The 15551-nt window shown below is 38.9% G+C and overlaps 1 protein-coding gene across 1 annotated transcript; it reads left to right on the plus strand.

Annotated features, from left to right (window-relative positions):
* Positions 1-1663: 1663 nt before the first annotated feature.
* Positions 1664-15111, plus strand: LOC125976836 (endothelin receptor type B). The gene is made up of 8 exons (XM_049732777.1): positions 1664-1815; positions 5886-6405; positions 8524-8636; positions 8727-8931; positions 10462-10611; positions 12958-13091; positions 13205-13313; positions 14108-15111. Exons 2-8 carry the CDS (start codon positions 6019-6021, stop codon positions 14246-14248), a joined length of 1239 nt encoding a protein of 412 aa, XP_049588734.1. The 5' UTR covers positions 1664-1815; positions 5886-6018; the 3' UTR covers positions 14249-15111.
* Positions 15112-15551: the final 440 nt, after the last annotated feature.

The following is a 15551-nucleotide window of genomic DNA, read 5'->3' on the forward strand; positions in this document are numbered from 1 at the left end:
GCATCTCTTAATAAAAATCATTCATCATTTTTATTATACATAAACTGCAGCGGTCACATTTTTTGTGAAAAACCCTTGGCCAGGCTAGTGTTAAATCTCCTTGGTGTAGTAGAGAAACAGTGTGTAAAATGAGAACCATCAATTCATACCGTGTTGCAGACATCAAACTCAAATGTCACAAGTCAATCAGTTTTCTTCAAAACGACTACCCCGCTGTTGCTTTGTCATCGCCAACTAACTTGAGAAAAAATACCAGAATTTAATCCATACAGAAATGTCCACAAATGTCAACATTTATGAATTTTCTGAAACCATCAAGCGTGAGCCCAGCGAGACGCTGAGTAAATTGGACATCCTGCCTTAAAACAACAGGACACTGTAACCGCTTGGTTCTGAGAGGCACGCCAACGTCCAGCAGTTACATTTATGTGCATACTTTGTTTGGACAGAAATGCTAACTGGTATGTTGCAGCTACATTAACATAACAATGTTTATTCTCTGACCTTTCATCATGATTTTGTCTTGATCCAAAAACCCAAAACATTGAAGATTAAAGTGAGATACCTCTAGGAATTCCACATCTGGAAGATTTGAAAACAGTGATGTATTAGTGAAACTGGAAGTTGAGAGTTGCGGAAAAGTGAACGATGCTCCTTTCCTGTTCACTCTGTACACTTCTGGCTTCCAGTAAAACTCAGAGTTCTGCCACATGCGGAAGTTTGCGGTCGACACTGCAATTGTTGGCTGTATTCGAGATGGACGGAAGGAGTACAGGAGCCTCCCTCACCAGTTTGTCCACTTGGTATGGCACCTGAACACTGCCAAGTCCAGGGAAATGGTGGTGGACTTCAGGAGGCCCAGGCCAGAGTTGAAGGATTCCAACCGCCTGAGGAAGTACAGCCGGTTGGCATCCTTCAACTTCTGCAATGTGATGCTGCAAATGTTTTATCAGTCTTTGTGATGGTGTACTGGGGGGGGATCATTTTCCATCCATGCCGTGAGACTTTGCAACTTGGGTAAGGGGTGTGTTCACGGTCATGATCATGGGTTAGCAAATGAATAATGTTTGGTGTTGTTTATTTATACATTGACACTTTCAACTGCTTTTTATTGTTTATTAATTTAATCACAGGTATCTATTGCACCTACTGCACATCTATTCTCCTCTCTTGTTTCTCGTGTTTGTTGTGACCGTTATTTATTTATTTATTTATTTATTTATTTATTTATTTATTTATTTATTTATTTATTAGTATTATTTTTTTATATTTATTTATTTATTTATTGTTAATTGATTATTAATTCATACTATTTTGTGTGTTTCACAATTTGTGTAACTACTGCATATCTGTTCTTTGACCCCTCTTGTGTGCCCACTCTCGGGTGTGGATACCGCTGGTAGGTGAATTTCCCCCCAGGGATCAATAAAGTATCTATTGTCAACGACAGGTGTAATTATGTGGCTAGTGAAGTGAAAATCCGAATGTGATAATTGGGAGAGGTTGACCATAATTGCCAAAAGAGCCCGTATACTTTCACAAGAGATATCTAAAAAAGAAAAGCGCACATAGTTGTGCATAGTTAAGGCGCAGTTGGGGCAGCTATACTGTCACGTGATTGGTTGAGTGTTTTGCGCATATAAAGTGGCGCTTTGCGCTCGGTTGGGTCAGAGGAGCTTGCACAAGAAGAGAGAGTGGAAAGGAGCCAAACCCGACGAAAAACCTTGGCAACTTTTATCAAGACAATTACTGGAACGCTGGTGCAATGTTGATGAGGTGGAGACTTTAATCCCGTGTACAACTTGCTGTATTTTGGTAAGATATTTGATTGGTTTTGACGTAATATTTAATCATTATATATTTTTTAACAAGTTGGATAAATGATACATTTCTTGGTGACAGGCTTGGCATCAATTCATCGTTTATATTTAAGCGCATGCTCTGGAAAAAAAAAAAGTCAATTATGATAATTTAATCAGACGGTCCCATGTATCCGTTTATGAAGTTACAGAGATTGAGAAATTTACGGTTCGTCATTGGGACTGCGGTCAAACCAGCCGTGTTTTATTTTCTCGTAGTCCGCAGTGTCACTGGGTCGTGGTTTGTTTATTATTATTGTGTTGAATCTCAATAATTGTGAATTGTGTTTTCTGTTGGTTAATTATTATGCTCAATTAATTTGTGACTTCTCAGAAAAGTCAGTTATATAAATAAATACTATATATGAATATATTCAGTTTTAAATTCCTTATTCCCGTTCAAAATGCATTGACATTGAAAGAGTCTGTATGAAAGCACTTTATAGCATCAGGTATCTGAGAAAAATCGTTATAATGGTCTAGTCATTTGGTAATCAGTGTACTAATTAAACCAGTAATTTAAAAACGGCCCTTTGTTACGACATTTTACACATTGTTAGACTTGCAGAACCATAGATTAATCAGTAAAACTAAACAAAATTCACGTTGCAGAATCCAGACGTTTATTTGTATAGACGGTATTTGGCTATTTGATTCTTGTCAAATACAGTGGATTTTTATTTTTATTTTTTTTAGCTTGTGCAGACAAATTTTGTCACCGTGCACCTAAAATAACAGTTAGCTGTGGGATGATCTAGTACCAAGGGGTAATGTGTGTGCTTTTCACCGTAATAATGTACATGTGTAATAAAAGCACACATCGTCAATGTGTCGCAGTTTAACAATTACATAGTGGAAACAGAGCTCTTAAATCATATTTGTTATTGCGAGTTTTACCCTCCAAAAATTGATTTGTGGGTTTGTATAACAATTAAAGTCCAGGATGCTATACGTTTCATGGTTAGAGTCAAAATCCAATACTCCATAAATCACATTAGTTAGCACCAAATCCCTGAGAGTATTTTTGTTTTGTTTTTGTGGTCATACATCATTATTTCTCAGCTCCAGATGATGATGATGATGATGATGTCTGCTTGCATTGAATGTCCCAATGCATAGTTTCTTCAGTAGTCCAATTGTACTTATCCATAAATAATTAACTAATATATTAACATGAGCATTCAGTGTAATCCCAGAACATTATTTAAAAGAGGAAAAAGGACAAATAAAATCTATTTTAATCTATTAAGGACAAATAAAATCTATTAATCTATTTTAATCTAAAATCTATTCATCTAAAATCTAATAAAATCTATGTTTCACAGTTTATTGTTTTTACTCTTATTGTTGGAGGAAACTAGTGCTGTTCCAATATTTTAAGTGATTTTCCATCGTACAGGTAAAGAATGTAGAAAGAAGATATTCAGATTGTTAATATAATGAGCACCATGCATGGTCTGGAGCGGTGGAGTTTAGTGCAAATGTGATGCTTTCATACATTTCTGGAATTTAAACACATGCTGAGCAACTTAATTTATATTCAGTGGCATCTTCCAGCTTCTTGATGTATAGGTCACCCTCATGACCTCTGTGTGCACTCTGGCACGTTTTTTATGCTTTCCTTATAGTTTGGCAGTCATCACTCGCATTGTTCCTCACTCTCATTCAAATTTGTCATTCTTATTCACTTTGGTCCGCGCACGGGTCTCTACCTCATTTGATGTTGAGGCTGCCATTTTATGGAGCCATAACAGCTAAGACCAGAGGCTATTAGAGCTATTGGATTCCGTAGTTCTTTCCAATTAAAACTCACATACCATGTTGTCCTCTCTTTCTTGTTTGTTCAGGGCCTAATGACCTTGTCTCTTATATAAAATGGGACACCACAAATCCACTGAAGAAAGGATTGGATGGGAGTTTTCCGTGGGGGGGGGGGGTACTGTGATATGCTTGTGAGTTCATCCATGTGATTTTGCCTTTGTGTGTGCAAATACAACAAGCCTCTGTGCTTGGGACTTTAAAGACAGTCATCAATGCTAACTGTGATTTGCAGACTGTACATGTCTACAAGATCGGGCGTTCAGCAACATTATGAAAAATTTTAAGAGCCGTTGGGAAGCAACTGTGTTTGTCCTTGAACGTTTTATGTCAAGGAAGTCTCTCCACATATGTTGTTACATTAAGAGATTGTGCATGTAGTGTGTATGATTGTAAACAGATTTTTTTTTTATTTTAAGAGATGCCCGGGCGTTCAGCAACATTATGAAACATTTTAAGAGCCGTTGGGGAGCAACTGTGTTTGTCCTCGAACGTTTTATGTCAAGGAAGTCTCTCCACATATGTTGTTACATTAAGAGATTGTGCATGTAGTGTGTATGATTGTAAACAGATTTTTTTTTAATCCTAAGAGATACCCTTGACAAAGCCTTGTAAGGGCTACACATGACACACACATGTGCACTCATTGCAGACTAGTTTCTCGTCCAACTCATAAATTGGTATCTATTATCACCATTCCATTTGTTTAACATTTGGCTCTGCTTAACGCATAGCAGCACTCTGTTCATGTCATTCTAAAACAATTTTTTGCATTAAGGATGGTCTTCCTTCTGCCAGAAATGTGTTCATAGAGTTATAAATCTAATGCCAAAGGTTTTGCAAAATTTACCGCTATGGTAAGAAAAAAAACTTGACTTTATACATGGACTTTTATGGTATAGTGGTTAGCATAGCTGGAATCCGATGAATACTGAAACAACGTGTACTTCACAGTAGATCTACATGTGATTAACTGGCGAGCAGTCTGGGGTGTATAGTAATCCTTACCTCGCTACTTCGCGCTTCACCTATCGCGGCCTCGCTCTATCGCGGATATTTTTCGAAACAAATATTGCAGATAGATTCAGTGCATCGCAGATTTTTGTTTTTTTTATGTCTCACTCACGCACACATTCACATCATCATATGCAGGAATGAAGCACACAAGACAGGCAACAAGACAGGCAAGTGCACCCCTCCACCATCAGCGACCTCGGGCGTCACTTGGAGCGAGCGGCTTTGTCTGATCATATGACACTAATGGTCAATGGGAACATGTTGAGCTGTGTCCTTGTAGCTGATTGGCTAACTACAATTTACTGTACTGTCTGTGTCAAAATATCAGACTTGCGCTTCATCACAGGAGTTTTTTTTTTTACTTCGAGACTACGGTGAAAATGTTTACAAAAGTGTTTAAGTTGTGAGTTAGTAAATAAGAATGTCTCTGAAAGTCAGCTTGTCTTTAAAATATTCACAAAAGTGTTTACTAAATAGCTAGAAAACTGGACAGTTTCTTGACTTTAAAATGTTTGCAATAGTGTTTGAAAATGCAAAAAAAAGTGTTTAATAAACAATAAAGTGTTTAAAACTACAGTAAAAATGTGTAAAAGTCTTGTGTGAATATATTGTAACAATACATTTACACTTTTATTTGATTTTTCTTATTTATTTAAATGAATAAGAATACTTTTAAAAGTCAACTTGACTTTAAAATGTTTACAAAAGTGTTTAAAAATACAAAAAATGTTTAAAAGTACATAGTGGTGATAATGTATGTTCTCTACTTCGCGGATTTTTACCTATCGCGGATGGGCGTGGAACCAATTAACCGCGATAAACGAGGGATTATTGTATTCTGCCTTTCACTCTATATAAATGTCATCTTTTTTTTATTGTTGTGATGTTTTTACATGCATGGCGCTTCAGCTGCAGTTTCGGATATGTGATGTCACTCTGCCATCGCAGTCATCTGGCAGAGAGAAAAGATGGATACAAGAATACAAATAAATGTTTTATTTTTATCCGTAAATTGTGGGATATGATACTTAACTACTTAACTTTAATAGGCTAATGAGTTCAGGACGTGTTGAAGGTTTCAGCCTCCAGCGTTAATGCAATACTCCTGCAAGCCTGTTTGAAAGTTGCCTTTTTAACACACAGCTGGTTTGCGGCTTGTCCTGCATAATGATTTGTCTATTTTCTCCACAGGACAAACATCTTGAGAAAGGGGTCCAGGCCAAAAGCAAATTTGTGTGGAAAATGGGTATGTGAGACTGTGTATGTTGAGTCTGCCTTTGACTGAGGAAACGCCTCCCGGTGAAAGAACCTCCCTCGCTTCACAATGAAAGCCATCGCTTTGCTCTGCTTCCTGATGGTTGTGGAGGTTGAGGCCTCTCGGTTCATCCGGGACTCCCCGACTGTGCCTGACACTTCTGAAGTCTCCAAGAATAATGCTTCCATCTCACGTCAACCCCCACTGCCGGGCCGGCCGAGGGTCTCCTTCCCTCCCATGTGCATAAAGCCTACAGAGATTAAGCACGCCTTCAAGTATGTGAACACCATTGTGTCCTGCCTGATCTTTGTGGTCGGGATCATTGGCAATTCCACGCTGCTCAGAATTATATACAAAAACAAGTGTATGAGGAATGGACCCAACGTCCTGATTGGCAGCCTGGCACTGGGGGACCTACTTTATGTCATCATCGCCATTCCCATCACTGTATATAAGGTAAAGAAATGTTGTTGCTTTGGATGTCTGTGGTTTTATGTTGCCCTGAAGACAGCCACAGCTGCAGGTTTAGGAATGTAGCCTGTCACTTAAGAGACCGTTACTAAGACCCATTAGACTTTGAGGTGCTCTCGATCAAAGCAAAACAGACAGAAACCGGATAGCAACCCAACAATTGGGCTTTCAAATACTATTGCTATTCACTCAGCCACTTATCATGATCGGCCACTTTCCATGGAAAAGAATGTGACTGTTATGTCGATCAACGTATGTCGTTGACGATCACAAAAAAGATCACCCACAGCATGTATTTTTCAGCCTGCAGCCAACTGGAGAGCAGCTCCCTTCCACCTTTCCTCAATACTGCACCCCATCAAACCAGTAACTGAATTGTAATACTGTATATGTTTGCAAATTTTGGAAATTGGAATTAAAATTTGGACAGATTGTTTCATTATAAAATCTAATTAATTAATCAAATACAATGATTGACAGATAAAAAATAAAATAAATAAAATAATAATAATAATAAAATATTTTATAACCTTATTATTATTACTTTATTATATAATAGGTGTTGAGAGCAGCTTTAAAATTGACAAATGTACAGCTAATCCATGTGATCAGTGTCAGAATCAGCCGATCAGATTCATGGACAATCATATCGACCGCATAAAATCCGGATTATAGCAGCCCTAATTAAAAGCAGACGCCCCCCACAATTGGCTCACCAGAGGCCTTCATGTCTGTCATGAAACACACAAAAAAAGAATCCCTGCCAAGAAAAAAGTCAGCCATTTTGGTTTCAAGTAGCCTTTCACAAAGGTTACACTGAACTTAAAAAATATATACTATATATATATATATATATATATATATATATATATATATATATATATATATATATATATATATCGGGAGATTTATCCAATTGCTACCCAATTCTAATCACCCGTAATGGACAGCTTGTCAATTACTACATACTATATTAATATGTAATGTAAACAAAATCCTTGGTAGGACACAATAAGCAAGGTTGCTTCATCCCATTTCCCAAGTTCTGTGTTTGTTCAGTGCATGCGCTGAAGTGTGACTGCCGAAATAAACAAATCAAATCATTCTGGCTTTTCAAATACGATGTGTGAAGATTTTGTGACGTTTTTTTTTACCACAAAACTTTAAATAGTTCATCGCCGCTGGGTTAGATCTTGGCCAAAGTTTGTGTGTGACGAAGGTCAGGTCTCAGTCACGGACCATGTTAAATGGCAAAATTTTCCCCACAGCTACAGGGCAGAGCATGGTGGGCTTCCTCTCTGTCGTTGAGAACCATTGTTATAACTCTACTGCAATCAGCAATGTAAATGTAAAGACCTCTTCAAAATTTCAACTACTGTATTCATCACACCAAGACATCACATTCAATTCATTATATATATCCTCTGGCCAGTGTTTACTTTGGCTGTATTCCAAATCAGTTTCCCTACATGCACTTCAGTAATCTATATTATCTCAGCACATTCTGGCCTTAATTGAGGTTTACTGGCTAGTGTATTATTAGTACTGGCAACGGTTGTTTCAAAGAGGAAGTTAAAACAGTCTTCTTGTATCAAGTGCGTTGTTGCCTTTTGTGTTGAAACTTCCAGCTGGATTGAATGTAGTGGAAACCACAGTCAGTTATGCTTATCACACAAACTGAACGGGACTGGTTCAATTTCCTGAATCTAATTGGATAAGCATGAATAAGATAGATCAGTGTTATCAAAGTAAATTCGAGTCTTAAATACTGAGTATTTTCGTGTAGTGCAACTCAGTCTACTCTCCAACACTGGAATGTAAGATTAAGGTTTGATAATAAACTGTCTGCGTTTGTTAAAAAGGCCACTGGGGTTTAGAAAGTTGAGGGGTTTTTTTTCTCTCGCTCTCAAGACACGATAACTTGAAACACTGCTCTGATGCTGAACTGATTTAATCAGCCCCTTGGAGATATAATTTTTTCGAAAGGAGACACACTGCAGTGTTAGTTTTGTCTTTGAGTGTCACATAAGAAAAACAGCAATACAATTCCAGTTTGATGTAATAAACAGTTCCCTAACGACAAAATGATTTGTCTTCATGCAGCTAATAGCAGAGGACTGGCCATTTGGAGTATACGTCTGCAAGATGATACCATTCATTCAAAAAGCCTCAGTGGGTATCACTGTTCTCAGCCTGTGTGCTCTAAGTGTGGACCGGTGTGTATATTCGCAATCCACAATCAACTGTGCAGACCTGCAGTCATCTAAATTTGCCAAAACAAATATGTGTGTGCATTGTCTGTGCAGCTACCACGCAGTAACATCATGGAGCAGGGTGAAGGGGATGGGGATCCCTGCGTGGAAGGCAGTGGAGGCGACACTGATTTGGGTGATTGCTTTGCTGCTAGCAGTCCCTGAGGCGCTTGCATTTGACATGCTGGAGATGCCATACAGAGGCAACAAGCTGCGTGTGTGTCTGCTGCATCCAGAGCAGAGCTCCAGCTTTGTAAAGGTAGGCAAAACTATAGTCATCATTTCCAGTAAATCACTCCATTTAAAGGAAATACCCTGCAGTCTAGAATTTTGTACTACCTCTATTCAAAAAATTCTCAGAGGATTTCTTTCTGCCTTGGGTCATTGTTTATTTAGTTCTATTTAGTGTACACTGTCAGGATAAAGAAAGCCAACTGCTACAAGTGTTTATGCTATGCATGATAATAACACACCACCATCTCAATGAGAAGGCCTACTTCAAAAAGAACCTTACTTTACCAAATAACATATGCCTTTAGGGCGCTTATTTTTATATTAGTTTGTCCTGACAGCGTGCCGTGGCGTGACAGCTGATGCTGTCTTGACGCGTAATCCTGATTGACTGACCAACACATCATCCTGAAATCAAGTTCAATTGTTATTTAAGGACGCTAAAAATAATTATGCTGCTATTGTACTATACGGCTCCTGTTGGCAGCATTGAACAGCGACTCCTGCGTTAGCTAACAGATAACCAAGTGCTCCAAAAGTTGGCAGGAGTGATCTCATTGTTTTTCAAAGGCAATGACAAAAATAACTGGGCAATTTAATGCCAACAGTCTCACACAGTTGTTGTTGCTACTAATTACTTTTTAACAAACCAGGCTGACTCAAACATGCTTTTTTTTTTTTTTTTTTTAGCGTTTATGAGCCCATAAATCGTAGTACTTAGCTTGGCGTACTCATTACAACCCCTCAACAGAAACATTCAATAGTAAAATGCAAAACTTTTCATTACACCATCATATCTATCTACAGCCTATTCTGTAAATAATGCAATAAAACATTAGTTTAACATAGTTTAATCACATGCAACTGATGTAGTCTATATTACTAGAATTGAAAAAAATCCAAAGAATATTTTTTTTTGTTCCTGCACACCCTCCCGGCACTCTCAGTGACAAAGAGGGCAATTTAAAAACCATCATGTTTTATAGTGTATAGTGGGCTGCCTTACGGGAGCATTAAAAACATTCACTTGAACAAATTCAAACAGATGATACCAGCAAAATGGGGTACTGTATTATACACGGGTACAGAGAAAAACACTACTTTTTAGGGTTCATTTTGGGGAGGCATATTTTACACATGTGCATATTATACACAGGATTTTAGGGTCACAGTAGTCTTTCACACAACTCCCCCCCACACCCACCCCTGTCTTAGAATTGCTGCTGGTATCCCCAAAAAGATTTATTATGTCTAGTTGAGTGATTAGAGCAACTGTAAACAGCACAGGTGTTCACCATTGTTATGAACTTGTCGACTATTTTTCCTCTAGAATCTGATCTCAGGCTGCACACGGCGTACATGGTAGGGGTCTATTCAACGTTGGCTTTTGAGGGTTGGTTTTAAGTCTACAAATATGCTTCCTTGCCCTAAAATGAACTACGAAATGAACAATGTTTGTGGAATATTGATAGTATAAACAAGGGGATACGTCTATCAATGTTCAGATGTTCATACTAAAAAGTTTGCACTTCCTCTGAGTGTGTTTGCATCTTTCCAGTTTTACCAGGATGTAAAAGTCTGGTGGCTGTTTTGCTTTTACTTCTGCCTACCACTGGCCTGCACAGCAATCTTTTACACCCTCATGTCCTGCGAGATGCTGAGTCGCAAGAAAGGCATGCGAATTGCACTCAACGACCACATGAAGCAGGTATGATTGCAAGCATTGTGGTGCTCTGTGGTAGTTAGGGAGATTGGGGGAAGGGGATCAATTACGTGATGCATTGCAATGTTGATTGTGAGTTGCTTAATACATTTAAACGATTCATTGTTAAATTGGGTAATGCTGACGGGTTATGGCTGCATAATATAGAGGATCTCAGCGCTAACCCATTTCAGAAGGCACATTGAAAGCCGTTGCATTCCGAAGCAATTTGTCAAATTTTGTCTAAAACTGTACATAGTACCACAAAAACAACAAAAATACAGTACAGCAAAAGCTTGGAGCACAGCCTTTCGTCGTCCGCATGTGGCTGCTCGTCGGTTTCCCCCGGTCTTGTCTGGAGGCTCACAGTCAGAATCTGTTCCAGTGTCTCAGTGGACTTCTGTCTGTTTGTCTGCTGGCCGTGAGTCTCTACCCCGCCTGTGCCTACCTTGTCATTGCACAAGTTGAGCTGGTGTGTTGCATCTCGTGGAAATGTTCATAACTGAAAAGGCCCCGCATAAAAGCTTGCTCTTACAAAGATCCGTCATCCAGGCACTTAAATACTTACAGTAGCTCTCTTTTTACACGTTTATTATCCCGTGAACTCAACTCTTCAGCGTGAATCCCCGTGATCTTGTGGTCTCGCCAGTGCAGCTTTCCAGAAGTTTAAAACCCGCTAAACAACAACGTCAACTAACGTCGGTTTCCAAAGCTTTGTCTGAGAACCGAGGCCATTTTGTGTCAAAAACCCTGATTAAGTCGAGTACCGAGGCAGGTGACTTTGGGGGTTCTACTGTGTAGACAAAATATACATTTTGTGATAAATGCCTATGCAATGCAAATATCATAAAGACATGCAATAATTTTCTAATGGAACTGTATCACTTTATCAGAATTTGCAAACTTCATTGCTTATCGCCATCCAATAGTTCAACATTATCTTGGGGAATCAAAATTAATTACACCGAGCTTGCTTGTTTTGCTGTATGAAAATGTTTTATTTCTTTCATTATATTGGAATAATATCGATACCGCTATGTTCAAAATCCAGAATACATGTTTTTCCAATATTGTGCAGCCCTGGTATGAGTGAAATATGTCCACTCACCTCAACCTTTTTTTATAGAGCACTTTAAAAACAACCACAGCTGCATCCAAAGTGCTTTTGGCGAGTTTCGTAATGAGTCGTGCATATTTTCAAAACACCCAAAGGCGCGGCCACAGATCCACTGCCATCTTCTCATGAAATTTAAAACAACTTGTATTTGTCTATGTTCTACTGTGACGGGCCACACATGATTAATTTAAGGCCGGAGACTGTGGGCCGGTGGAAATTTGAACACGGGCTGCAATTGTCCCACGGGCCGGACTATGGACACACCTGGTTTAAGGGAAGGCCGTTGCAAAGGGAGGGACCGGCAACAGAAAAAGCTCGATCCCCTCTGAGCCTTTGCTTAGTTTTTGGCGCCTCCAGCAGTGTCCACTAATCTTGATGCACCGGGAAGATATGTAGCTGTGGAGAAGTCCAGAGAGGAAAGGTGGGGTAAGATCATTTGAAGATTTGGAAACAAACTGGAGACATTTGAGGGAGAACTGGCTCCCTCCAAAATAAAGACCAAATACAGTGATCCAGCCAAGATGTAATGAAACATGAATCACTGTTTCTAAGGGCTATTGTAAAAAGAGAGACTTAACTTTAACATGCTGGCTAAGAAAAAAATTAAAAAATAGATTTAACATTTTGCTTGTCTAATCTAAAATCGCTGTCTGGTTTAAAATCCAAATTTGAGACTGTTGGCTTTACATAAGATGCCAGGGGACCCAAGTCACCTGGGTGAGAAGGCCACTGGGACCAAACAACAGAACTTTGGTTCTCTTAAAGTTCAACAACTTTAGTGCAATCCAGGCTTTGATGTCTTCCAGACAAGCCAAAAGCGGTCCTAATGAGAACGCCTCCTAAATGCTCAGCGGGACAACTGTCATCCACATAGCAGTGACAGGAAATACCATACTTTCTTAAAATGGAACCCAGGGGCAGCAAATACTATGAAAACAGCAGGGGCCTCAAAATTGAAACCTGTGGAACACCATATGACAATGGGCCAGAGTGGGACTCAGAGCAACCAAGGTTCACACAAAAACTCCAGCCTGCCAAATAGGATGTCACCACTAATGCCGACCTATAGTCCCCAGCACACCCGCAACCCTCGAGAAGATAAGACATATAATGCAACAATAGGTGAATTGAATCATAGCCCTACCAATTGTGGTGAAAGATTTCTACCCGTAGGTGTTGTAACTTGCAGTCAACCTATAAACGCCCAAGTTGAGCATCATTTTGTTTTTGTCTAGAGGAGGGAAGTAGCCAAGACAGTGTTCTGCCTCGTGTTGATTTTTGCTCTCTGCTGGCTGCCACTTCACCTCAGCCGGATTCTGAAGAAAACAGTCTACGACCAAAATGACCCCAACCGCTGTGAACTCCTCAGGTTGGCGTACACATAGGCAAACAACTTGCACATGTCATGAGAACACATTGTTCGCTGTTTTGCGACTTCCTGTTGAATTCACGGAATAACCCCGTCTCCACTCCTTGTTTCAGTTTCCTCTTAGTGATGGATTACATCGGGATCAACATGGCTTCCCTTAACTCCTGCATCAACCCCATTGCCCTCTACTTTGTCAGTCAGAAGTTCAAAAACTGCTTCCAGGTGAGATTGACAAGACAAAATTCAAAAGACAGTTGTCACTATTGATGTAAATCAACAGAAATAATGGTACACACACACACACACTTTTTTAAATGAATCAAAATGAAAAAATAATTAAATACAATAAAACACAATTATCCAGTGGAAAATAGTATATAAAATATCTGGTAGAAAACAAATTTTCAAGGAATGTACACAGCTGTTGTACAGTTTATAATGTAGTGTAATGTGCAATGTTGTTTATATCCATTCTCCCCTAACAATGCTCTATATGTGAACTTGTGGATCATGTAAAGCACAGGTGTCAAACTCAAGACCCGGGGACCAGATACGGCCCGCCACATCATTTTATGTGGCCCGCGAAGACAAATTGTGCATCAAATTCGTCTCATTACAAGAATTGCAAATTGTCTTCACTTTTAATAATATCTTTTTTTTTTAACATATTTGACCAGTTTTTACTCGTCTAATTTTAAAACGAGTTATTTGTCAGTTTGTTTTGTAGCTTTTACTGTATATAATATGAGGTGCTCATACATTTATTTGGGTTGACAGTCATAATGGCCCTCCGAAAGAAGCTATGACTACAATGCGGCCCGCGAAAAAAAATAGTTTCACACCCCTGATGTATAGATTCAACCCCAAAACAGAAGCGTTGATTCAGTTACATATAACGGTTCATTCACAGTTCATACAACCTAAGTCTTGTATTTAAAAATAAATAAATAAATAAATAAATAAAAAATATGCACTTTCCTGCCTGAATCATGAGTAATAACCATTTGTTCTTGCAGTCTTGCCTGTGCTGCTGGTGCTATGGAACATCTACACTAGATGAACGGGGCTCTGTCCCAGGGTGGAAGGGTTCCTGCCACGGCAATGGACTAGATCGCTCCAGCTCCCGCTCCAGTCAGAAATACACAAGCTCCTCATGAATACACTCGCACACTTAAACCATTCTTCTTTTGTTACAAACCCCATGTCACGTAAGCTATGGCAATGGAGGTGATCTATCTGTCTATATGTATGTATGTATGAATAATTGCATAAACACTGTGTGTATGCATAGTATATATATCCATATAACCTGAGAGAAAAAGCAAAATGGGAAGAGATGACCCTGAGCTGCTTCTGCATATGAATTGAATCATTTTGTAAAATTGAGCACTGTCATTGCCCACCCGCCTTCATATTCATAGAGGAGAAATTGTAGTGATGTCACACTGCCAAATGTCAAGTGAAGAGGAGCCATATTGAAAAGATTTTGTATAACAGACCATTGCCGTTTTGCAACACTGAGGAGCGAGCTGCTATTATTTTATTATCCCTGCTTGTTATTACTTGTTATAAAGTCTCGCCCAGTTTCTGTTTTAAGGAAAAATTAATTAAGATGGTCCTCATGTTAGTAATTTTTTTTTGTTGAGCCTGTGGCTTGGCCCACGACGGGAAATCACTTCCAAGAGACGAATTTAAATGGTGTTTCATTAGCTGTGCTGTTGAAGAGCACTTTTTGGTTTATATGTCTTTATGAAGCATATTTTTTATACATTCTCATTCTCTTATATATATTTCGTTTGGACAGGAAGTCAACTTTTGTGACAAAAGGTTTTGTGCCATCATACAGTACCCTTTAAATGTCAGGACACCTGGCTATTATACCTTCAGGAACTCTGAATGGGATAGAAGTGGCAACACTGTACAAGATGTTGGACTTTGTCTGAGAAAGATTTTTTAATGTCAACTGTCATTTCGCTACGGCAATGTACATATATAATGTATATAAAATATTTCATCCGTCTACGAGCCCGCTACTGTGTTTTTTTTGTTTTGTTATATTTGTGTGTGCGTATGTGTGTGCTATGCAAAATAATGCGCATACATTGTGTGCGTGGGAAGTCACAGTAGTAAAGTTATTTTTTTCCCACTGATGATTGTCATGGAACTTAAAAACGGGAGCAATTCTTGCCCCATGGTCTTATGGGATAATTGTGCAAACAGATTTGGGAGCTGCTCAATAAACCAGCGTACCAAATCATTTGTGTTTCTACCAGGGCATGCAAAGTACTAAAACGAAAGGAAAATGTTTGGGGCTTGTGAAACCTTTTATCCATTTTGGCTTTTTTTTTAAGATAGGTCAAAATCCCTCAATCTAAGATGGGTTATTTTGATGAATGCATCAGTAAATTTTGCCAATGTCATTCACCAGCAGCCAGGCCACCTGTTTATCAGTTCCGTCCG

This window comes from Syngnathus scovelli, chromosome 1 (assembly GCF_024217435.2).
Source record: "Syngnathus scovelli strain Florida chromosome 1, RoL_Ssco_1.2, whole genome shotgun sequence".
NCBI classification, from domain to species: Eukaryota; Metazoa; Chordata; class Actinopteri; order Syngnathiformes; family Syngnathidae; genus Syngnathus; species Syngnathus scovelli.